We start from the raw sequence: 23,989 nt of genomic DNA, 5'->3' as shown, positions 1-23,989 counted from the left end.
ATATTTTCCTGACTTAATGAATGTGAAAAAATCTGGCAAAAGCAAAAAAGATTCCACCACTCTGCACATAGAAATCAGAGGCATTTATCCTTAGCAGCTCACAGTATTTCAGTAGCAGTGTTTGCATTGGTCAGAATTTTAGAAGGGACACCTTTGTGCCGCCTTGAACTGGTCACATGAATTCATTAAGGGTCTTCTGGCAAAGAATAGAGCCATTAGAACTTCCAATTATATTGCATTAATGTGATAGTTAATATTTATGAAAGTTCCAGGGACCACATAAAGGCTCTCCAGAATTAAAATGTTTGAGTAGCTGTATATTGTGATATAGTCTTGTAACCAAGCAAAAGAGAAGGTAAAGACAGTCCACAACTGCTATAAAAAGGTGAAGGGATTTCTGTGGGGAAGAGCAGAGTCTTTACACAGAGCCTCACTAACCAAGGCTTTTCCTCTTCCATGATTTTGACGGCTAAACTTGTGCTGAGATTGTGAGGGTCATATCAGAGCAAATACCAAATAAAACCCTCTCTAATGACCTAATCTAATGATTGCTATCATAACAACTGGGGACAAAGGTCATGAAAAAAATTTTGAAGGAAGGATGCAGCTCTTGGCTTGAACTTCTATCTAGGCTTTGATGAGGAAAGGAAGAAAGAGGTGTGTTGGGCATGGAAAGAACAGCTACACTGAGATGGGAATGGATTTCAGAAGGACTCAGATACCCTGTTCTGTCTGCGTCCATGTGTGGAGCCTTAGACAGCCAACAGCACTTTTGCAGAGCTTCAGCTGGGGATGTTTATGGCCATTCTGGAAAAAAAGGGCAGATGAGTGGATCCATTGGCTCCCCAAGACACAGATGAATTGCTAGCAACACTTCTTTTTACTTTTTAATTTAATCTCATTTTTTCCTAAATAGATATCAGTCAAATAAGAAAAATATCAGTCATATATCACAGGAGGATTATACAATACTAAGGGTGCATCTTATAATGCAAAAGTATTAACAAAACTTTTTTTTCCTGTTTTTAATTATGATTACTAAAACCTTATTGATTAATAAGTCTATTTTTCAAACAATGATATAGACTTCAACGGGTGCTGTCTCTTAGAAAAATACTTTCTCTCATAAATAAATGTGACAGAATTTAAAATCATTATAATGAGAGCTGGAATATTTCAGTTACCCCCATCAAATTACCACACAGGTGGAAGATTTCTTTCTCTATAGGATAACACTATTATTCCTCTGTATGGGTTCATTCTCATTCATTCTGGACCATCTGTGTTTAATCTTGCAAAGGGCAGGTCTAACACAATGGAAAATTCACTTCATATGGCTGATCAATTCACATACTCTACCAATCTCACAAACTGAACTTACACTTCACGTATGGCCACATTTGGACAACATTCAAAAGAATGAATGTCATTCACCTCATTTTATGGATGGAGAACACTGTCAAAAAACCTGTTGTCTGTTATAAATGTAAGAATGACTGATAAGAACAACTGTGCTGTTACAGAATACAAGACTTTCTCCAGAGCATTTCACTAAGTACATACCTATTTGTTAAACAATGTGCATTGTAGAATTGTTAAGAAATACAAACAGTTGACATATATCAAAGTACAGTTCTTATGAGGTATCATTGATGAATCCTCTTTTACTGAAGCTTTCCCTGAATTTTTATGTGAGAAAAATGGTTTTATAATTTAGCAGTTATTTAAACAATGATATTATTTCTTTCCTAATAAAGTTTACAAAAGTACTGAGGAGGCCAAAATAAGAAAAAAGTCAATGAGACCTTAGGTTATGGACTGCTTGGAGTACTGAGTTAAAGGTCAGAAGCTTGTAAGTAGATTTTTTAATACAACCATATCCAAAGTGTTGCATCTTGGCATAGGGAACAGAGTTTGTATCTGAAGTACAACAGAGCACCCTAGAAGATGGTCCTTCTTCAGACTACTTTCATGTATTCAACTGAGGTGCCTCATTTAGGATCTTGGATATCTCAGATGCCTTGTTAAAGCTGACACTGACAGGCAACACCAGCAATCTCTTCATTTACCTTACAATACTGATAATTAGATGCCTCAGCAAAGTGTGTAAACTGGGATAACTTTGTGTTCAAGTGAAGAACTTTGGGTCAAGTGCAAACCACTAAAAAGAGATTTCTCATTGAGATGTCATGCCAAGAACTCAGCACTTGAGTCCATGAAAGAGGAATCTCAAACAGAGGTGGGGCAGTGACCTTGCCTGTACACACACCATGGACTAGCATGTGTAATTCTAGTGTCCTTACTTCTAGAAGATGTGAAAATACTGCACAGAGTTCACAGGAAGGACACAAATAAGATTGAGGAATCCTGGTGATAGGAGGTTTAATGAGCTGTATTTACTCAGCTTATCAAAAAAAGTGAATAGGTTGCTTGATCTTTGTGCATAGGTACTTACATGAGGAAAAGATGTGAAAAAGATAGTGGGAGCCTTTTCAACTCTGCTATCAAAGGCATATCACAGTTAAATGACAGGAAGCTGAAGTCAGAAAAATTTAACCATGAATAAGTGGCTATTTCCTAACACTAAAAGTAATTAAATATTAGAACAGCTAATATTTAGGGCAGAGAAATAGTGGTGTCACCCTTTTTTCCCTTTTGCAGCACAGCACCTTTGTTTGCTGTGAGCATACATGTTGTCTTCACGTATTTAATTTTCTGAGTTAGGTACCATTTTAACCTCTCTTGAAATGTATGAATATTCAACTTCCAGAACATGAAATGCTTTCATCTAAGTGAAGTGTGGGATGTATGGATGCTTTGGTGCAATCTGGAAGTCTGTGGTGTGGGCATGCAGACCACAGGTTGTAAATGAAGCCCTCTGGTAGAAGATTTTATGACACGTGTTGCCCACTTGGCAGAACTTCATATCTGTGTAGTGGATGGTGCTCCAAATGGTGGCTTTTCACCCATGCAGAAGGACACTGTGTCTCTAAGCAAATATTTTCAGGGCAAGAATTTGTCACACATTCTATCTAATGAGAACTGACCAACACCCACTTCTATTTGGTCAGTGAAACCAGATGTTCTTCCTCCTTAATCCTCTGAAAACAGTGTAGAGATGAGGTAATAGGAACAAGCATGGGGAGGGAGCAAATTGGCAAGTCATTGCTTGTTTTGATTATAAAAATACGTCAGAAACAATTTTATTACTGTAAAATAATAGATATAAATATGCCTACAATTTTGCTTCTTAACAAAGCTGGAAGAATGATGACATTACTACATGCTGGTCAAGAGGAGAAGAATTATGTCTTGTAAAAGTTAAGCTGAGATATGACTGGCACATTCTCTCGTGACTGTCATGTGAATTCACTCTGGTTTGTTAAAGCAAGAGCTGAGGAGCTCATGTTGCCTACATTTGGTTGGTGTAGAAGGGTAAACAGAAAGCTTATTGCACAATTGAACCTTGTTTTGGTTTTGCATTGAGCCACAGAACATATAAAAAAAGAAGTGTCCTTCTCCACACTCCAAAAAATATTAAAGGCAATGTAGATCAGAAAGAAAAGGTTCCAATTTGATTGAATTGTCTTCCAAGCAAAAAAACCATACACCTGCTGCTTATGAAAGGCAAGTCCTCTCTAACATGACTAAAGACTTAGAATTTAGAGCTGGTCTTCCCTGATAAGCAGAATCATACTTGGCTAATTGAGGAGCAAATCATATAATAAGGAATACATCAGATTAGGAACACCTAGAGGAGAATCCCAAAAACCACCAGTGCATTTTGTGGAAAGGGTGACTTAGTTGCTCAGCGTTCTGAAGTGGAGAAATACAGCTGTAGGCAGTTTACTGAGTTAAATGAGGCACTGAAAATGGCACCCTGCCAGCTACATGTATATATTAAAAATTTACAGTGTGCTCTGGAGGAAAAATTCTTCAAGTTTTTTTCTTTCCCATAAATTTAATTCCCTCAACAGGTTTTGTCAAGCAGAGATGCCTTCCTTTCCAGGTATCAGCTCTTTCTTGTCCCCATGTAGCTTGCAAAAACTTAGGATATTGTTTCTGCACGTTGTTTTCTTTTGGAATTTCTACTAAATTCACAGGTCCTATGGAGGCAGAGTAATTTTTTAGCTGAATTTTTTGGTGAAACTCCCATGTGGACTTATTAAAGGTGCTTTGTGAGTTAAGAATTGTGAGTTTGAGAATAAGGCAATCTGGATCATTGGAAGGCCTCCAGAGCACCCCTATGACCTGTTCCTCTACTGAATAGATAAATCATAAAGATAAAATCATTACCTGACTGCAGAGAGATCCTTTGATTTATCTAAGGTTCATTAAAACTCACTCAGGGAATTTTGAGCTATACAGAACAGTGCTGGAGTACTCTTTTACTAGCAGCTAGATGTGGCAAAACAGACTGAGACAGAAAGCACTTCTTCCAGCACTTGTCACCTGCTGCCAAAACTGAGAAATTTATATAAATACAAAAGGAAAATATTAAATGCAGGTGCTTCCCCCCTTCTCTGCCCTGCTGGCATCAAAGTCAACAAGAGAGACAAGTTTTAATTTGGTAGAATTAAAGCAAAATAAGATTTTTTTTCTGAACTTTTCTTCATCTTCTATATCTGGTTTGAAGATTTATCTCAGATTTTCTCTCTCAGAGTACATGGATGTGCATATGCATTTTCTCGTGAGAAATTTGGGGTGCAGGGTATTTGACTCTTGCTTTCTTCAGGAAAAATGTTTATTTTAATGAATTTGCCTTCATTTCTGGATGAAATACAAAAAAACCCTGGAAGAACCTAATCTTTTCTGACCTGCACTGATTTTTGACATTTGGAAGCATTTTATGAAGTCAGAGATAATGAACTCGCTTACTGGCTGGCATTTAACTTGCTTGTTTTCTTGGACAAGACTTTGTAATATGTTCTGTTGCAAACACCAGTAGTTGTTCTGTCTGCAGAGTCAGCACTCCTATTTTTCCTAATTTGTGACTTATTTCTAAATGGCAGAAAAAATTGGGTATTTTGCTGAAATGTTTAAATTTGGAAAAGCAACATTGATCAAAGTAATTAGAAACAGAAAAACATAAAAAGCTGCTATCAGTAACTATACGTATATATTTTTAGAAATATAATAACTGACAACAGCTTTATGAAACTGAACAGCCTGGAATTCCAAAGTGAGAGCAATTAAACCAATATTGGAATAGAATGCAATAAACCATTTTATATTTAATCTTTCAAATGGCTATATAGTGCATAATAGAATTTATAAGTAATTTGACTTAGACAAATATATTTGGTTATACTCTGGTGGTACAACACAAGTTTGTAGAATTAAATAAAACCAATACTTATTTCTTGTTGATTTCTATGATCAACATATTAAGACAAAATGCATGGTATAATTAAATTTCTATAACCACAGAACGCACAAAAAAAGCTGTAATGTATCATAGCACAACGTGCATGTGAAAGATTTCAAAGCACATTTCAATCACTACACAGTAAGATTAATACCTTCTACAGAGAATGGATGGGGAATGGACATTATTGCTGTGTTTTTCAAGAACATTAAACATTCTGTTTTTAAGGCAGTTCCAAGAATGATCTGCCAATGAAGCAATCAAATTCTGCCTACTTTTGGAAATCTCTGTTTGGCTTCATGATCTGCTGACAAGAGCTCTGTGTTCCGCAAGACACAGCTCAGACCTGGTTTTGATATGAAAAGATGAATTTGTGGTTGTATAAGCACGTAAGATTTTATACAGGAGGCAGAATGCTCCTTTTCACAAACTATACTGCACCTCACAAACCCATGCTAGGTCACTTGCCTTACAGTATGCTTGTGATCATGGCTTTGGGAAATTTTCTCTGTTCAAAGGAAAACCAGCAATGCTTCATTTCCTTACAAAATGTCTAATCATCCATCTTTATCACCCATAAATGGATGACCATGTAAACTTTTGTTGGAAGCCAACTACAAAATAAATGTCCCTGCAACATGGGACTAGTGAACACCAAGATCCAGAGCCTTAACTGGATGTTAAGTTCCAACAGGTTCCTCTTTGGCCTGCTCAGTAAATGGGAAAAGGCAACGTTGCAGAAGATACAGTCCTGCTATTCTGTCATACTTAATTATTATTAATCAAGCTTAAATTTATTATGCTTAAATGCCTCTCTAAAATCATCTTTAGTTTACATTTATATACTCTTAATAACTTAAGAACACTGCAGTTTTTACTGGGAGGGTCATATCCTTCCATCAGCTCTGGGAGCACAATTGAAACTTCTAGTTAAAATCCCTGACCACAGAGCAAGTATTTTCTGTACTGATACTGCTGATTTATTGTTCCATATGCAAGTGTGCATCTACCTTCATATTCTGCATTAGTTATGCATCTGGATACCCAGAGGTTTGTCATAAAGGGCCCCCTCCTTTCCTACATCCCACACCTGACACCTCAGCATGTCTGAGAAGTGCCATTGGTAAAATATATATGAGCCTCATACATACCTTGTTCTACTCAGACATGAGGAGGTGCAAAGAGAGATACAGCGCATTTTAAACACTGTTTGATTTGCTACTGTCCTTTCCATGACAGTCAGACAGCGAGAAAATGTCAGAGAGATGAGGTGGAAGAAATAGGGGACAGGAACTGGATGTTTTTGGAAGAGGATACTCTGACCAGAGAGATCAGCAGAGACTGAACTGCAGTTTTCTTCAGAAGGATCCTGTCCTTTCACTTCCTGCAGTTACACCATGTCTTTATCACTCACAGAAAGCAAGATTACGATTTGCCCACTCAACCATATACCATGTGTTATTTTTAACCTGCTATATAAATGGCACCTTTTTCAGATAACAGGAAACAGAATAGCTACTAGTGTAGAAAATATATTTCCTGTTGGTCTACACAACCAAAAAAAAGGGAAATTTTCCCATGATTTCAGTGTGGGTAAAATTTTAGAACTTCAGTGTGACAAGGGAGAATAATAAACAAAAATAAGGGAAGGAAGGACAGTGACAGATAAGGGGATGATCATGGGCCACATAGTCTTATATATATCATGTTTCTCATTTTTTGTTTGGTTGGCTTCTATTTTTATTAGTCTGTTGTTTATGCTTTCTAAAATAATGTTCCTACATATACAGCCATTCCTTCCTTCAAACTCTTCTGGGAAGCCTGGCAGGAGGTTTTGAGAGGAGCAAAGAAGACATGCAAATTTGCCTTAACATTGCTTATTATCTAGTTCATTCCTTAATTTCAGAAGACAGTGTGTTTCTGCAATTCATACAACTCTGAATCTAAGTGCTGTGCTGGAGTCCTAACTTCTGAGATGCTTCTCATTTTGACAGCAGATGGAGGTGAAGCATGGATTGGTCCTCTGAGATTGCTTCTGGTGATGTTATTCACAACTGTTTTGCCAAATGGATGCATCATTACTCAGAAAAGGTTAATCAAAAACATTTGCCTGAAATAAATCCCTTAGTTGATTTCTATGAGTACACTTTAAAAAACTTTATACATGAAATTAATATTTATTCAAGACAACAGCTCCTGGCCATAGGGGAAAAGCAAGAATTCTCTTGGATAGTGCTGTAGCATCAGCTTCATGACAAGTGCTCAGTTCCACCAGGAGACATCATGTGAACCAACCAAAGGAAACAAAAACCAACCAGCAAACCTTCCTGACACCTGCCAGTTAAAAGCAACCTTATCTTTGGGTTATAGATCATCTCCATCTATTAAGTCCCAGCTCACAAAGTGCATTTCCAGGAATCCCTGGTTCAGTTCCCAAAGCTGTCATCATGTGTACCTTCGGCAGCCAAGATTTGATGCCCAAGGAGTTTTACATACTAATTTTAAATGAGAGATTGGTACTTCTGCTGAGTCTTTAAAAAACCTGTTCTAATATAGCTGACAGAAAGGATCCCAATTTCTGAGGTGTCCAGAAAATTTCTATTTTTGCCTAAGAAATATATTCAAAATATTGATATGTTCTTACTGATCTGTGCAGTACTGTTTCACTCAGCTGTAATTATTATTAAGGAGCTTACATGCACTTGCTGAATAAGACCAATATAAAGAAGCTGAATTTACCAAAGAATTGCTAAGAAATTCCATCTCCCATCAAACTAACACATATTTCGCTGTATGATGTATTTTTTAAGTTTTTTAAAAATCAAGAAAAACAACAAAAAACAGCAAACCCCCAAAGATTTAGCTAAAACTCCCCCCAAAAATTATTTTTTTTCTAAAGAATTACTATACCAGCTTATCTAGTAAAAAACACTCCAAAAGACCCAAGTTGAAAAAGTTTTTGAATACTTTGCATAATTCTCCATAATATACTTTCAAATATTAGTGAGTTCATCTGTTCACTAAATTATAGTCCAGCATTACATTTCCTCAGGGAAAATATCTGTCATATAAGATCTGTGAATAACTGAACTTAAATATTTATTTTTTAACCACAGAGGCTTTGCTGGAATCTAGACTAAAAGAATCACTACTGTAAAATAAATTTCTTACCTCTGATGGATGTCCAGCTCTTATAAAAGTACAGAGTGGATCAAAAGCTCCTGTTCCACAAGCCAAAAGATGGGTCCTGTTGTATCGGTGAAGGACACGGATGTAATTTGCACATTCATCCTAGTTTACATAAAAAATAAATATAAGAAAATATTAGCTTTTACTTTTTAATTTATTTTTTTTTAATTTTTTTTTTTTTAGTATCTTAACGCCTGTGGGCGATGTTATAATATTGAATATTTCTATTCTATTTCATTTCATGAAACTCACTGTGCCATCAGTTTCATGGGTGCGTATTTTTACATCAAAAAAGCAATTTTATAGCACTGATTGATCATGTTTTATTTTAGATGCTTAACCAGTTAGGAGTTACTTAATTATAAAAATACACTGTTGTGCTTCTTTAGTCATGGAGACAGTCTACAAATCTGAGTAGAACTTTACTACATATTATTGGATAGATAAGACATAGACATAAGTTTCAGAGCATAAGGTGTGAATGGTCAGAAAACAGCTTCTCTCTAGAGTTAAATAAACTTTATCTCAAGAAAAATATAATTTTAATTGCACCACTAATTTATTAAATAACTAATTGTTAATCAATATTTTTTTTATATTGTATCTACACATACTTTGTCTGTTTCCACTGTTTAAACCCCTTTGAAGAAGAAATATTCATTTCCACTAGGGCAATATTTTGGGACTCATGATTGTATTTACAGCTTCATAAATATTACAATTAAAACATTTTCAAACACCCCTTTGAGATGTGGGATCATTATTCCTGTGCTATACTAGAAATTAAGACAGTGAGATAAAAGTGTCCCTTGATTTCGAGATTCCTGGGATTCCTGGGATTTGGTTTTAGATTTGGTTTTTTGGCATTTTGCAATGGCTTCTGTGAGTGGAGCAAAATTACTGTTCATTTCAGTTCATTGTTCAACATTTCTGCAACTTAGAATCCTGAGGTTTAAGAGTCATGTCATGTTTAAGACATTTGAAATGGAATTAATCTGAGCTAACTTTAGGTGTTTTGGCATTTAGACAAGTAATTTATGCAATTCTCCCAGGCTTTTTCAATAGTCAGTGAAGTAGGTCAGACATCTCCAAAAGGCAATTAATAAAATCCTGAAATGAACATGTAAAACAGAGTGGAAGAATTTCCTTTTCTGAAAATTTCCAATTCTTCACTGATGACTACTCTCATTTTTGGACTGCTGTATTTGTGTGAGAACAATCCTGGGTCTTATTAACCAACTACAAGAACTTAATGTCAAAAAGGAGAAGTCTACAAGGGATTCGTGGGCGGAACTCAACACTTGCAAATCCACATTAGGTTCAAAACTAAGGAACCATCTTTCTTCTTTCTTCAAATCCTTGAATCATTCAGCGTAAGTCTTCCAAATGCTCCAGCAAATAAAAAAGGAAAGAAATCTTCCCTGCTCCCTGATTCTCCTTAACTGTTCATCCTCAAGATATATCATGCTAATTCATAGAAACAAGTAACCAACAGAAAGAGCTGCTGTGTAATTAAATATAAAGCATATACAAAGGGCAAATCAATCTTTTAATATCTTACTTTTGGAATTTCTTGATTTGTAACTAATTTGTTCCTTTTCTTTTTTTTTTAAGGAAATAAAAACAACGTAAGGCAAACTGAGAGAAAAACACGTTGAAATCAATAGCATGTGATCTTCCTTGGATGGATCAGCATTCAATGACAGAGGTGTCCCCTTTCTATGTCCATTTCCCAAATGTTGGCTGACTGGTAGTAGCTAAATGCTATCCCTTAGGTATTTTATGATGCCATGAAGTTTTTGAATAGATGCTCCACTGGGTGCTGATGCTGATGGTTCTCCCTTTCCTCCAAGTATGACCTTCCTGATTTATTCCCTCTGTTTGCTCTCAGTGGTGGTCTGTTCTTTACTGCATAGTTTCCTTTTTTTATCCATATACACATTCAGCTCTTGATCTTTTGTGGTAAAATCATTTTAGGGATTTAAGATTCTTTTTAAATGGGAAAAATATACACTTTTTTTTCTTTCCTGCTGTGTGCCTTTGTAGGATTGCCTTAAAAATTCTGCCAAAAACCCTCAGGATGCGGAAATACCAAACATAGAAGAAAACTAATTCCAAGTAGACTCGATAACTTATAAACAGATGATAAAAGGTGCTGTTCTGGGAAGTGTCAGGCAAAAAGGCATCGCTGATAACCCTACTAATGATGTAGTATACACAGAGCAGGGAAGAGATGCATCATCCAAGGGGACATTGAAATAAGACTTAATACTGTATCAATTAATTAAATACTTGGCTTGTCTTTAGGATGCTCCATAGATATATTTAGAGATCTGTGGAATTTAATTCATCTGAAACTTCTTAGTGTGGAGGAGTGAGGCATCTCTCCTCACAGGATTTGACTCCTATATCTGAATGATTTCCAACTCTGATAAAGTAATTCAGAGTAATTGAAAACTCACACCACAGGCTAACAGGTGTGATTCCTGGCACACTGGATGACAGCTGAAGGATTTTTTTCCTTGCCTTCACTTGAATGAGGAAAGCATGGCCTTATTTTAAGAGTATGTGTGTGTTGTTAAGACAAGCCTTTTTTAACTGTCCTATTAAGTCTGTTACAAGCTCTGAAACTGTTTATGACTACAATACTTGCCATTTTACTGCTAAAACATGAACTGTTAACTTTTTAAGGTTATACAAGCTTGTAAAAGTGGCCTATTCTTTTATATAGAAATAGGCAGCAAAGTACATGTGAAGTATTTCAATGTTGAGAAGCTTATTACAATATTATCAGTTCTACTTAATAATTATGCCTTGAGTAATAGAGCTTTTGCAAAAGAAAATGAAAAAAAGAAACAGCATGAAAATAAGCAAAAAAAGTTTGAAATAGAACACCATTTTTCCAGAGATTGTAGTGTGAAAAATAGCATTAAAAAAATTAAAATTGACAACATGTTGATTTTAAGATATGCTATTAAGTTAATATTGGTTAATGGCTAAAAAAAATGAAGATGGAAAGAAAAATAGTAGGAAGTTTTTTGATTCTAATTTAGATTTCTTTCAGGCTGAGTAATTTATCTTTCTGAATACTGAGCATGCTGATGAAAATTACTAAGGTTTCCCTGATATTAATTAGTGTTACTCGTTCACATAGCCATACATAATTAAGTCTCATGAGGATCACAATATTGTTTGGTATGACAATATTTCCAGCTTTTAAAATTTTAGTGCATTTTTCTTAAAGACTCTGCTTCTAGAGTCTTGTGATTATTTAAAAGTTCTGGGGTTTTTTTTTCTGTAAAAGCAGTAGTTACACCAAACCTTCAAATGGTGCAGAGAAATGTGGGAAACACATGAAGCTCTTTAACTGAGATTCATTCATACAATGCAAATTTGAGGACTTATAATAACAAACTGGATTGCAAAAAGGTTTTGATTTTTAGAGAAACATGAATCTGAGGGGGCTATCTTTGCTTTGAAACAACAGTACCTGTTTCTGCATTTATTTAACAAAACAAATACTGTCAGAGTATCAGAAAATATGTAGTGGTGAAAGAAGAATGGCAGAACTTTAACTAATAACAGCCTATGCTGAGAAGTAGTATCAAATTAAGGCTAAACAATTTAGGTTTGGAATTCATTTAATATGACCATAAAGTTCAGCCACTGTAGAAAACCATAATTTTCAACCAAAGCTACCTAAAATTATCAAAGATATAAAAGTAACCTGAAAAACTACAATGAACTCCTAAGAATCTTCAAAAAGAATCAGTTCTAGGCCAGGTGAATGGGAAGGATTGGGGTTTTATTTATTATTATTATTATTAATACTTCTTTCTAATCTTATTTCAGTGACTTACTGTGGACAGTTCTCAATATTTTAATTCAGAAGAAATCTCTATAAATTCCTAATTTATTGGGAATATATAGTGGTTATTGTCAAGGCTGCTGTTTGCTGTGTTTCTGGGGCAGGCTTGCATGTCCCCTCCCATGTCCTACATTCCTGTCACTGTTGCTGTTGCTGTAAAACTATCACAATTTTCAGATCCCTTGGTTCAATGTGAGCTCTCTCAGCTGTGATCAGCTGGGATTTATTAGGTGCACTCTCTGTGTGTTTATGAGGTGCAGATAATGAACCTGGAGCACTGCAAAATTAAAGGGAACTCCCCTCTAGAAGAACTTTCATCCTGTGCTGCCAGTGATACCAACTGCTGCGTGTCAGTGAGCTTTCAGGTCTTTTCCTAGGAACTAATTACAGTCAGGGCGCTGAATGCCAGGAACAGAACAGTTCTGAGGTTCATTAAAACAGAATATTTTTATTAATAGAACGTGAAATCTATAGGACAGTATAAATTACAGCATATTTTATAATTATTAATAACTGCTTTTTTAATGTATTCTAGAGAATGTGAATTTTAAAGGCAAACTGGAATGTGAATAAGGAGAAGATAATCCATATGTACAAAAAAAAAAGACATAGAAACGCAAAAAGAGAATTACTAAGGTGCCTTCTATTGATAGCACCAGAAAATTAATTAGAAGAAAGTGATCAAATGTGAGCATTGCCTGTTTATGAGCTGGTTTAAGAGTAATTAAAATAATAATTTCATGTGTTCACAGTAGTTACATGTTTTTAACCTGCAACATTTTATATCTATGCTTTAATCTCTCTTAAGTTAGGGATGTCTGAATTCTTGTTTTGGAGCAGCCACTGGGTATAATTACAGTATATTTGATCTGCAATTAGTGGTACTTACAGCATCTCTTCCTTTAATTATGCATTCTTCTGCCTGCAGAGGTGTACTAGGCCAATGGATCTGAGGGGGGAAAAAGAAAAATTAATTTGCAGTCTGATCATTGCAATCCAGCTTTTCCACTATTTCTCATGTGAAAGATTCTCACATCAGAAGTACAAAATCATAGAACAGCCCAGGTTGGAAGGTACCTCAAAAGATCATCTGATTCAGCCTTTGGTGGGAATGGGAGCCTGGATGAGATTTTCTATCACTCTGTCCTAGACATCTTTAAACACCCCACTGACAGAAACTCCACCACATCCCTGGCTCCCTGTGAAGGGACAGCCTCTTTCCTTTTTGAGATGCCATTTAAATACTTAAGTACTGAAATACTGTGATGAGTTCCACCTGAGCCTTGCTTCCCGTGAGAGAAAAGATCTTCATAACTGTCTTGATTATTGTAGGACAGCAAACTTATTAGTAGTCAACAGAATTTAAAGAAGTTAATGTATGGAACATTTTATATAAATTCAGTAGAAATATCTATGCTAAACTGTCAGTTGTTTTCAACATAGTTATTAATTTCAAACTGCTGATTTCCTGCTTGAAATGACACTTAGGAAGGAAAATGGTTTACAGTGAAGTTAAGATGGGTCAGCAATTCACCTTATGGGAATAGGATCAGCCTTTCACAGTCAATTACTAGAAGTGAAGCCAAATTACATAAATGAGTTTTTCTTCAGCTACCTACTGCATAACATTTATGTTTCATCCCAGATGCATAATTTGTTTGGATGAAAACTACATTAAACAATGACTGATCATACTGGAATGATTACTTAATTTCTTACAACATCTAAAAGTGAAAACAAAAACATGTTCACATCAGTGATATCAGGCTTGGCTGAAACCAAGTAAATATCAAAAAACTGATGTCATCATTAAGACATTTTTGTCAATAATCCAATCACAATTTTTTTTCTCCATCTGGAAAACATCTTAAAATTAAATGCTTCTGCTAGGCTTTTTTTTCCCTTTTTTCTTCTTTTTTTTTATTTAATTATTATTATAATTATTATTAATAATTCTAATCTGAGAAAATGATAAATTATTAGAAAACTTAAATGCAGAACAAGTTGGGATAAATTATAAATCCTAGGTGCGTAGGGCTTGAAAGTAAAAGACCCAATTATCTTTAGTATCTTCATTAATGACTTTGACATGGAAATCAAAGAAATGCTAAGTAAATTTGCCAGTGACACTAAAATGGGAGGAGCTGTTGACTCTTTTGAGGGCCAAGGCACTGCAGAGACCAGGACAAATCTGAGGGCTGGGCAGTCACCAACTCCATCAAGTTTTACAAAGGCAAGTGCATTCTGCACCTGGGACAGTACAACCCCAGTTCTGTGTATGGATCAGGGAATGAGAGACTGGAGAGCAGCTGCTGACCTGGGGGTCCTGGTCAGTGACAAGCTGAGTATGAGTCAGCAGTGCCCTGGCAGTGTTTAGGTCTCACACCATCTAAATCCAAGTTAATCAGAACATCTGTTTTCAGTCAGGTGGTCTTATGTCATCTATGAGTGATCAGACATGACTCCCATCTAGTCTCTACATTGCTGAAAGGTAGCTGGACTCTGCTGAGCTCCCATGAAGGCACTCATCCGATCATCCTGGTCAGACTATTCCTGGTTCATTCATTGCAAAACTCAGGGTCCACAGTCATTTATTTTAGTCACTGGCCAGGAACTGAATGAAGCTTGGGTTAAGCCTGTCCTTAACCCAAAACACCTAGAAGTTATGAGATCTTTATGATCTCTCGAGGCTGTAAGTATGAAGCCACAGCTTTCATTTCCCAAAGACATGTTCTAACTAGCAGGCTAAAATGAGAGTTTTTGCCCACACCAGGTGTAGGTGGCTGTTAGGAACAGAGAAACCACAGAGGGAATAAAACACTTGACTTTGTAACCTGATATTACATATACTTTGTGTAGGTGATTATTTTTGTATTTGGAGACTTAGTCCCAGGGCTGTTGAAAATACTTCATATGTACATTTTCCGTTTAAGATGTATGGAATTAAATACATATACAGAATTAAAAGAAAAAAGCCAAAGAGGTAACTTTATGCTCCTGCTTTGTCTGGAATGTCAAAAAGCAGCTGCAGTGGAGCTACATAAATTTGGTTTTTGGCACAGGGAAATAGAATAAAGCATGGAATTGCAGAATGGTTTGGGTGGGAAGGGACCCTTAAAGACCAGACAATGTAACCACCTACTATAGTCAGGGACATCTTTCACTAGATAATGTTGCTCAAAGCCCCATCCAGCCTGACCTTGAACACTCCCAGGGATGGAGCATTCACAGCTTCTGTGGGTAAACTGTTCCAGAGTCTCACCATTTTCATAGTTAGAAGTTCTTCCTAGTATCTAATCTAAATCTACAGTCTTGTAGATTTAAAACCTCTGTCTCTTGTCCTGTCACTACAGGCCCTGAGAAAACTCTCTGCCTTTCTGATACGGCCTCTTTACAAATTGAAACTCCAGCATAAGGTTTCCCTAGAGCTTTCTCTTCTTCAGGCTGAATCTCAGTCCTTACAGCCTGTCTTTAAGAGAGATGTTCCAGCCCTCTGACCATTTTTGTGTCCCTCCTCTGGACCTGCTCTATCAGGTTCACATCTTTCTTACACAGGGGGAACCCAGAGCTGGACACTGTACTCCAGCTGGGGTCTCTAAGGAGAGGAGTAGAAGGGCAGACTCAGAGATTTTTCAGCAGTGTAGGAATTGACCTTAGATGCTCATAGCAAATTACTGACTTCTAAGGTAAATCCATGTTCATTGCCTGAAGTACATGGGTCTGAATTATAACTCTAGTAATAGATATATGTCTCCTGAAGAAGTTTTTCTATCCAGAAATTATTTTTAAAATGCGTTAACTCTTGCAAGTATCTTAAGTTTTAATATAAATATTAAGATTTTAATCTTTCCAGGAGTATTTTAGAATTGAGACTAAATAAATCTCTGCATGTCAGATATCATACCAAATTTCAAATTATCGTAACATAGGATATGTTTGCACTGCAGGAAAATCCAGATATTAATCAGCTGCAATGGCAGTCTTTAACCTGCCATGTATTACATTTCCTGATGTTTATGCTTTAGAGGTGTGACAATTACCAGCCTTAATTTTTAACTGATTTTCTGCTGGGATTACAATAATTTGGCAAGCTATCAATAAGTATTTTTGGAAATCTCCCTGGGTATATAGACTGTGCTAGCATCACACTAGCATACATTCCACCAGGCTGCAGTCTTGACATAGCTATTGGCTTGAGCATAATTTTTCTAAATTTTTCACTACTTCAGATTACTCTGAGTTAAATTTTTTTAACTGTTTGTTTAGTGATGTTTTCTCCTATTTACCACAGTATTGTCATCCTTGAGATATGGATGATGTAAAGGGAAAAGGACTGTAGGGAAAAGATATTTTTAAATATACTCATCATGGGAAAAAATGGAGTTGTAAGGCTGTACAGCTATGGGGAAAACTTTAACTGGAACCGGAATGTTAAACAGTGTCTCTAAACATCCTCTCCATTTAGCCACTAGCCTTAAAAAACAGGATGATATCTATAATGAAAACTGATTTAAAGAAATTATATGAGATTTTTAGCACTTTAGGACAAAATAGACTACTGTGTGTTCTAGTCTGAACTCTAATGTGTGACAGGGCAATTAAGCAATTCAACCAGCCTGTCCCCAGTTTAAGTCAATAAATATTACTTAATTAACAGATAACTTGTACTTGGCTGAAGCACAAATTCTTTAAAAATATCTGCTGATGACTGGATAGTGTATATATTTATCAACAAATACAGGGCCACCTTCCCTCCTGGAAGGTTATTCCACTGGCTAATCAAACTCACTAAATTGTATGCTTCTTATTTCAGTTTGCATTTCTGCACGTTCCTAGACAGTATTCAAAGAAGACACAAGCTCTTGCAGACTCGTGTTCAGCCAGCTCTGGAGGGGAAGTAAAGCCTCACTAGAGCCAAAATATATGATGAGATCTTTATAATTTATTACAGCAGAGATACAAAACCGAATCTGGAGCCATCTCACGCTAGGTGAGAAACAGCACAATTGAAATGTGCCTGCACAAGTCCATTTACTGGAGTGGGAAGGTTTCTATTCAGACTCAGATCTTCCTAAGGCCCTTGAAGCAGAAGCTATTGTAAGGAATTTGTGGGCAAATAGAAGAGCAGTTTATTTTTACTCCAACATCAGACAAAAAGTGGGAACAAAGGTCTCCCTTCTCTATGAGCTGTTTGACCAATGGTGATGAGCTACTGGCATTGGCTCAAGTTTGCTGCTAACAAAGATCCTCTCTGGCACCAATTACAATGAACTGAAAGGTTTTTTAAAACACATTTGGCACCAGATACCAAAGAAAGTTCTCTATCATTCTGTTAGATCACTACAAGCCTTTAAGGCTTTGGACCAAATCTCAAATATGAGGTTTTATTCCAAAGATGGTGTCAAAGGGAATTAGCTCTTAGGGAAAGCAAAGATTAAGTGGAATGTGCCTACAAAGCTGTGGCTTTGCACAAGGTTTTGAGTGCTTATGTGGCTCTAATTCTCTGTAAACACTGATACTCACATTTCATATTCTCCCTCATTCTTCCTACTCTTAGGGCATTCTTCACAGAGAAACAAGACATCTAAGTAACTGTTTCAAAAAATTATAGCATTATGTGTTAAATACTCTAAGCAAGAATATAATACACTCTGCATGTATTAAATGAGAAATACGAAGAGCAAAGTAGAGGCAAAAGAAACATTATTTGACAAATAGAGAAGTGAGAGTCTTTCCCTGTCAAAGGTGACATGGAAAGTTTTAGCCACAGTTGAGAGCTCAACCCCAATGTCTGGATTTTCCCACCAATGCAAGAATGACAGTAGTAGTATTTTTCCCTGAAGGATTTTTCTCCCCAATTTTTAGATTTTTTTTTTAATGTATATGAAAATTGATGAGGATAAAATGTGTTTAAAATAGTTTGGTAGAGATTTATATAGACAGACATTAGCTTACATGAAAAAGCTATAATCTACCCTTTATAGTGTTGCAGTGTATTTGAAAGCTGAAGAGAATTGAACCTGAAGAAAACATGTAGTCTATTAAATACAGATTTATAGGGGACATACCTCATATGCATCACAAGTTAAGTTTTTTGGAAATGTTGGATTACTTTGGCAGTCAACAGGTCTCAATGCAAAAACATTTTATGTCCACTCAGCATTTAGTTGTTTTTCTTTGGGATAGCTTCTGATATTCTGGCTGGAACTGAATTATTTGGTCATTTTACAGCAAAGGGCATAAATCTCCAGTTGGGAATGGATTTCAGTTTGGTTTTTAGAAAGCATATTCATAGTCCAAACTGCTGAGAAAGGGATGACTATGAATTATAAGACAAACTGTTTTCTAGGTCACAGAAGATGAAGACCAATATGAATCTGCCCAAAACTTCATGAAACAGTTCTTTTGCAGACAGTGACTCATCCTGGTTACCAGAGAGAGAATAAAACCCAGGAACTTGCCTGCACACATATACTTTCAGTGGATTGCAACTTCTAGTTTAATCAAGCTAAACTATTCAGTCTAAAAGAAAAGGTCAAAGACTAAACAAAACACAGCTAAAGATAGATTAATTAAGAACTTTGGTAATAATTAATCAACCAGTCTCTCAACTCCAGGAACTTTATCTAATGTATCTCAGCAATTAAGATTTCCTGTAACAGAAATGTCTCATTTCACACTTTTGCTGATAGAGCTGTAGGACAATCACACTTTCCCCAACTATCCCTGAATGTGATCTGTACTGAGTGAACCCCCAAAAAAAGCTCATGACATTTGGATTCAAGGGAGCTAGGTCCCAGTGAGATCATGTTTCTAAAAGTGCCAGGTCAAGCTTAATTAATTTCAATTTCTCATATTTTGCATAAAAAAAGGCAAGAAGAGTTTTTATCAATTTGCCATACTCTGCACAGGTCTCCAAACAGAGAACTTGGTTTCAGAGTACATGGCTGATATTCCACTTAAAAACAAGAAGGGGAGCAATGAACTTCAAGTGTGTCCAGATGGGACGATGCTGGCTGGACAGAAGCATGAAGTGCTCTATCCTGTCATCTTTCCTCACAGATTTACTGCCAAATGGGGAAGAGGAGAGTGGAGAGAAAAAGTTTATTTTATAGAAACAAATGCTGTCTAAATGTTTTCATGTCCCTGAGCGCTAATATCTTGTCACAGGATATTAATAATTTGTATCAAAGCAAAAAGGAATTAACTTATATCTCACTGTTGAGGAGCAAAGCTCAGTATGTAACTCTGCTCCCTGAGGAGTTAAATTCTGGTTTGTTTTTTTTTTTTTTTTTAAAATATAGATAAATTCTCAAATAGCTTTCCTGAGTAGATTCATATCCTTTATCTAGGATTGCCATTCCCAAATGTTTATAAAAAGAATAAAGCATATTATATCTGTTCACAGTAGTGGAACACACTAATTATGCTTGGAGATAAGAAAAGATACTTATGGTAAAGTTGGCCAGAGTGCTGACAGAAGAATATCACTTTTAGCAAGAGGGCAGAAAGAAAAGAATTTAAAATATCAGTGGTCATTGCAGTATAGACATCACCAAAAAATATTTCTCCCAAGGGACTTTATTTTATTCATTTTTTACTCTACTTATTAATTTGCAAATCAATGAAAATACATCAAAATACACAGGGAAAATTTAAAGCAGTAGATAAGAAAAACACTGAAATATTTCAAGAGATCTTTTATCCACATTCAAAATGGTTGAACAATGGAACAATGCTCCTGCCAGCTTCCCTTGCTACTGTATGTTTCCAATTCTAGCTTCCAAGGGCAGAAGTGAGTAAGGAATCCAAGGTTCACATCAGCCTAGACTCAAACCTCTCCACTTCAGTTGTCAGTTTGCCAATCACTTGTGGTTTCTGAGATGTACCGAGTTCCCTGGTAGGATTATGACTTAACCCACCTTTCTCCCACAGACCACTGAGTAGCCTTCAAATGCCACTTTTCAGTCATTATGTAATAGCGCCTCTGGCTCAAACCAATGCAAAATCCAGTTTCTAAAGAAGGCTAAAAAAAAAGTAGCTGCAAGGTTTATGCTGCTATTGAAAACTTCTTGTAGTTTACATGCTAATTTTTTTTCCCTTAACATTTTCTCTTCTGAAACTCCCCAAAAACACCAGGGAGATTTTACTCCTCAGTGATATAGTGGAGATACAGACATCAGAGGTCTACCAATGTGAGGTGCTCTAAACATCTGTAACCATGCTGAAATTCAGTGAGAAATAGCTATATGACCCCAAAGTCTCTTCACCCAGAGTGTGGCTTATGGGTGAAGAGGGGGAAAAACAGTAATTAGTGTATTTTTCTTAAATAGAAATATGGCTTTAGAGTTCATGCACGAAACACCTACAAAAACTCCATTACCTCAGTCATGCAAGTTCTAATATCCTGTGCTACGTGTTGCAACATGAAGTGACCAATATATATAAAAATATATATATATATGGCTTTTTACTCCACCTCTCGGTAGTTGTCGCTGATTCGATCCAAACTGAGGGAATACAAGAGGTCTCTTCCTCCCACGAACAGTCGCTCTTGATACTCATCCAGCAGCATAATATGAAGTCCAAGATATCCGAACGGGCTACGAAAAACTGACGTCCTGTTTAAATCCCAGAGCTCTGAAAAACAATCAGAGTGTTCGTGATAAATACCAAACTGCTTAGCTTTCACGGCTTCATTTTCATATCTTCCTAGGGAACTGGGTGAGAAGTTATGCGACATTAAAAAGCTAATCATATAATCTTTGAGTAAGAAAGAGACACGAAACGTGTGGGAACAATTTTCAAACTAAGCCAGTTCTCCAGGAGATTTGTCTCTGAGTCTTTGCATCAGAATCTTAGTGCCTAAAATATGAGATGGGGAGGGATGAAAATCAGTTTTCTCCTGGACATTTTCTGAAAAGGAAAAAGTACTTCTTAGAACAATGACTGCAAATGGAAAAAAAAAAAAATAATGAATTAATGGAAACTGGAAAAAAATACTGGAAACTGTGTCCTTGTCTTTCAGGTATGTCAACTCCAGGTTTTCAGTGTACACACTATTTTTACCTGGGTTTGTTTTTAGGAGGATGGCATTGTGGGTTTTAAGCCTAGCACTGTCTTCACTCAGTTCACTGAGTGTATTGCCTCTAAATTCAGTGAAAACAGTATGAAATCTGTGAAATGCATATGAATAATTTTCCAACATTGATTTTGTCAAGAAATGCACTGACCTGTTATGGGAATCTGAGGTTTAGCTGTACATGATGCTGGCTAAAGCCAGTTCCACTGAGAAAAGGAAATTCATTCTGGGTAATGTTGCAGAAACTTGGATTCAGGCCTCAGGAAGAAAGAGAGGCAAAACATGGGGATCTCTCTGCACTGTGGTGCAGAGCACAACCTGGCTTGCAGAAGGTCAGAGAGGGTGAAAATCATTTTGCAGCTGAGAAGCCTCAAAAGGAGTCATTTGAGAGAGTACCCTCAGATTCCCTCCGAAACAACAGAGCTTGACCAGGGAGAGTGACTAGGTTTGTTCTCATGTCTGTACTGTGGTAAATTGTTTCATTTTGAAGAAATCACTCCTGGTAAAAGTAATTAAATATGCTTATCCTCACAGTTTTCCATATGCATAATTTTTTCAATTGTTTGGATGTGGTCTTGAAGCTGATGTTGGAAGAAGAATGTCATTCTCCCTGAGCTAGAGAAGACAAATGAGCCCCCATCCAGTTTGGAGGCTGCTGCTCACATGCCACACCAGCAGTTATGTTCATTTGTCCACGCTGCACTTTGGCAGCAACATAGAAACCACAGCTGATGGTCTGTAAGCAAGAAACATAATGCTCAAAAAGGTTATTAATTTAGCCCAACAAACTGACACCATTTCTATTAACTTTAAATTATTAAATTATTACATTTTGTGTATGATGATAAGCAATTTTAGTAATAGGATAAATGTTTCTTGCTTCATTTACTAGGTAGGCTGAGCTCAGGTCAACAGAGTTTAAAAGTAATCACGTTTCCTTAGATGATAAAAATTACATCAAAGGAGTTATAGTAAAAATTCAGCCTCACATATGATGTCTTTCTCAAGTGATCTTCAAGCAGAATCTATTAAATAGTGTACCTGTGTGTGACTGGCCTCAACAAATGGAAAAGTCACAGAAGGGAACATCATGATGAAGAGAACAAGAGAGGTTTTTCTCTAAGCATTGCATACTAGTGGATAGATACACATTTTTTGACAGTGATACACTCAGCACACAGCTGCACAGCAATGTGGAAATGACACTTTCAAAGGTTGATCTCGCCAAGCAAATGAGCAGATTGCTGTTTTGGAAGAACATCGCTTGTTTCTGAACAGATTAGAAATTAAATGAAAGCAGAGCTAGAAATACACTTTTAGTCCTAAATAAAGCCACTTTTTATTTACAAAAATTTAAATCATTCAATATATTTTATTTTTTAATCAGTCTTGGAGTGAAAATAATTGCATTTTAAATTCTAGTTATATACAAATAACAAAAGGTTACTGTGGTAGCTTTCCCTGATTTATTTCCATGTTGTCCTGAAGGCAAATTGTTCATAAATGAGACAATATTTCTTCACATAGATCAGAGATATGACTCGTGTTCTCCTAACGATGAACAATTCTCTACTCGATCACATAAACTGGTAACTGCTCATGTCAGACTCAGTCCTTCAAAGCACACCTGCAAATCTTATTGTCTTAAATGGAAGTTGAGAATATTAAACATTTTTCAAGACTGAACTTGTAAAAAGAGATGTTTCTAAGACTATGTCCAGCAAACTACACAGACATGGGGTTGCTGTGGGGGCAGAGACAAGAACAGAAGCAAACCCAACATCTGAAAGGGCTGGAAAACAACAAGCAGTCAGGTTTAGAGAGTAATTTTGTACTGAATCACAAAAGCAGCATGATGTAGATCCTTTGAAAGGTGGTAGAATTTCCATATGTTGTAGGAGACATGAGATATTAGGATAGTGCAGGCAAATGGACTGCAGAAGCTCCTGAATGTCTGGAGAATGAGCGGTATACCTGGGAGTCTGAAACAATACTAGAAGCCTGCCATTTCCAGGCAAGTGGATCTCTCCACGGTGTGGTTTGACACGGGTTCTGAAGCAGCAGAACATCATTTCTGTTGTGCTGTGCCCCTTCAGCAAAGCTGGTTGGCCTCAGTGTAGCCCAGCAGGAATGCAGCTCTACTGCTTCTGGACAAGCTGCTGCCTCCACAAACAGCACAGCTTTCATGCTCACACAAGTGCAGTCAGTTCTTAGAATCATGGAATGGTTTGGGTTGAAAGAGACCTTAAAGATCATCTGGTTCCAACCCTCCTGTCATAGTTTCTCCAAGACCAGGTTTCTCCAAGCCATGTCCAACCTGGCCTTGAACACTTCCAGGGATGGGGGACCCACATGTTCTTTGGACAGCCTGTGTCAGTGTCTCCACACCCTCACAGTAGAAGATTTCTAACATCTAATCTCAACCTATGCTCTTACAGTTCAGAGCCATTACCCCTTGCTCCATCACCATGTGCCCTTGTGA

At 36.6% G+C, this 23,989-nt stretch overlaps 1 protein-coding gene across 1 annotated transcript in view; it reads right to left on the bottom strand.

The window, feature by feature from the left end:
* Positions 1-23,989, bottom strand: part of LOC131592373 (semaphorin-3E) — a 130,474-nt gene that overhangs the window by 41,022 nt on the left and 65,463 nt on the right. Inside the window, exons 2-4 of the mRNA XM_058863844.1 lie at positions 20,905-21,065; positions 13,315-13,374; positions 8,540-8,659 (exon numbers count right to left, since the gene is read on the bottom strand). Coding sequence (XP_058719827.1) covers positions 8,540-8,659; positions 13,315-13,374; positions 20,905-21,065 — 341 coding nt within the window. The remainder of the gene's footprint in view (positions 1-8,539; positions 8,660-13,314; positions 13,375-20,904; positions 21,066-23,989) is intronic.

The sequence above is a fragment of the Poecile atricapillus genome, chromosome W, assembly GCF_030490865.1.
Source record: "Poecile atricapillus isolate bPoeAtr1 chromosome W, bPoeAtr1.hap1, whole genome shotgun sequence".
In the NCBI taxonomy this organism is placed as follows: domain Eukaryota; kingdom Metazoa; phylum Chordata; class Aves; order Passeriformes; family Paridae; genus Poecile; species Poecile atricapillus.
This window is presented reverse-complemented; position numbering and strand designations above follow the sequence as displayed.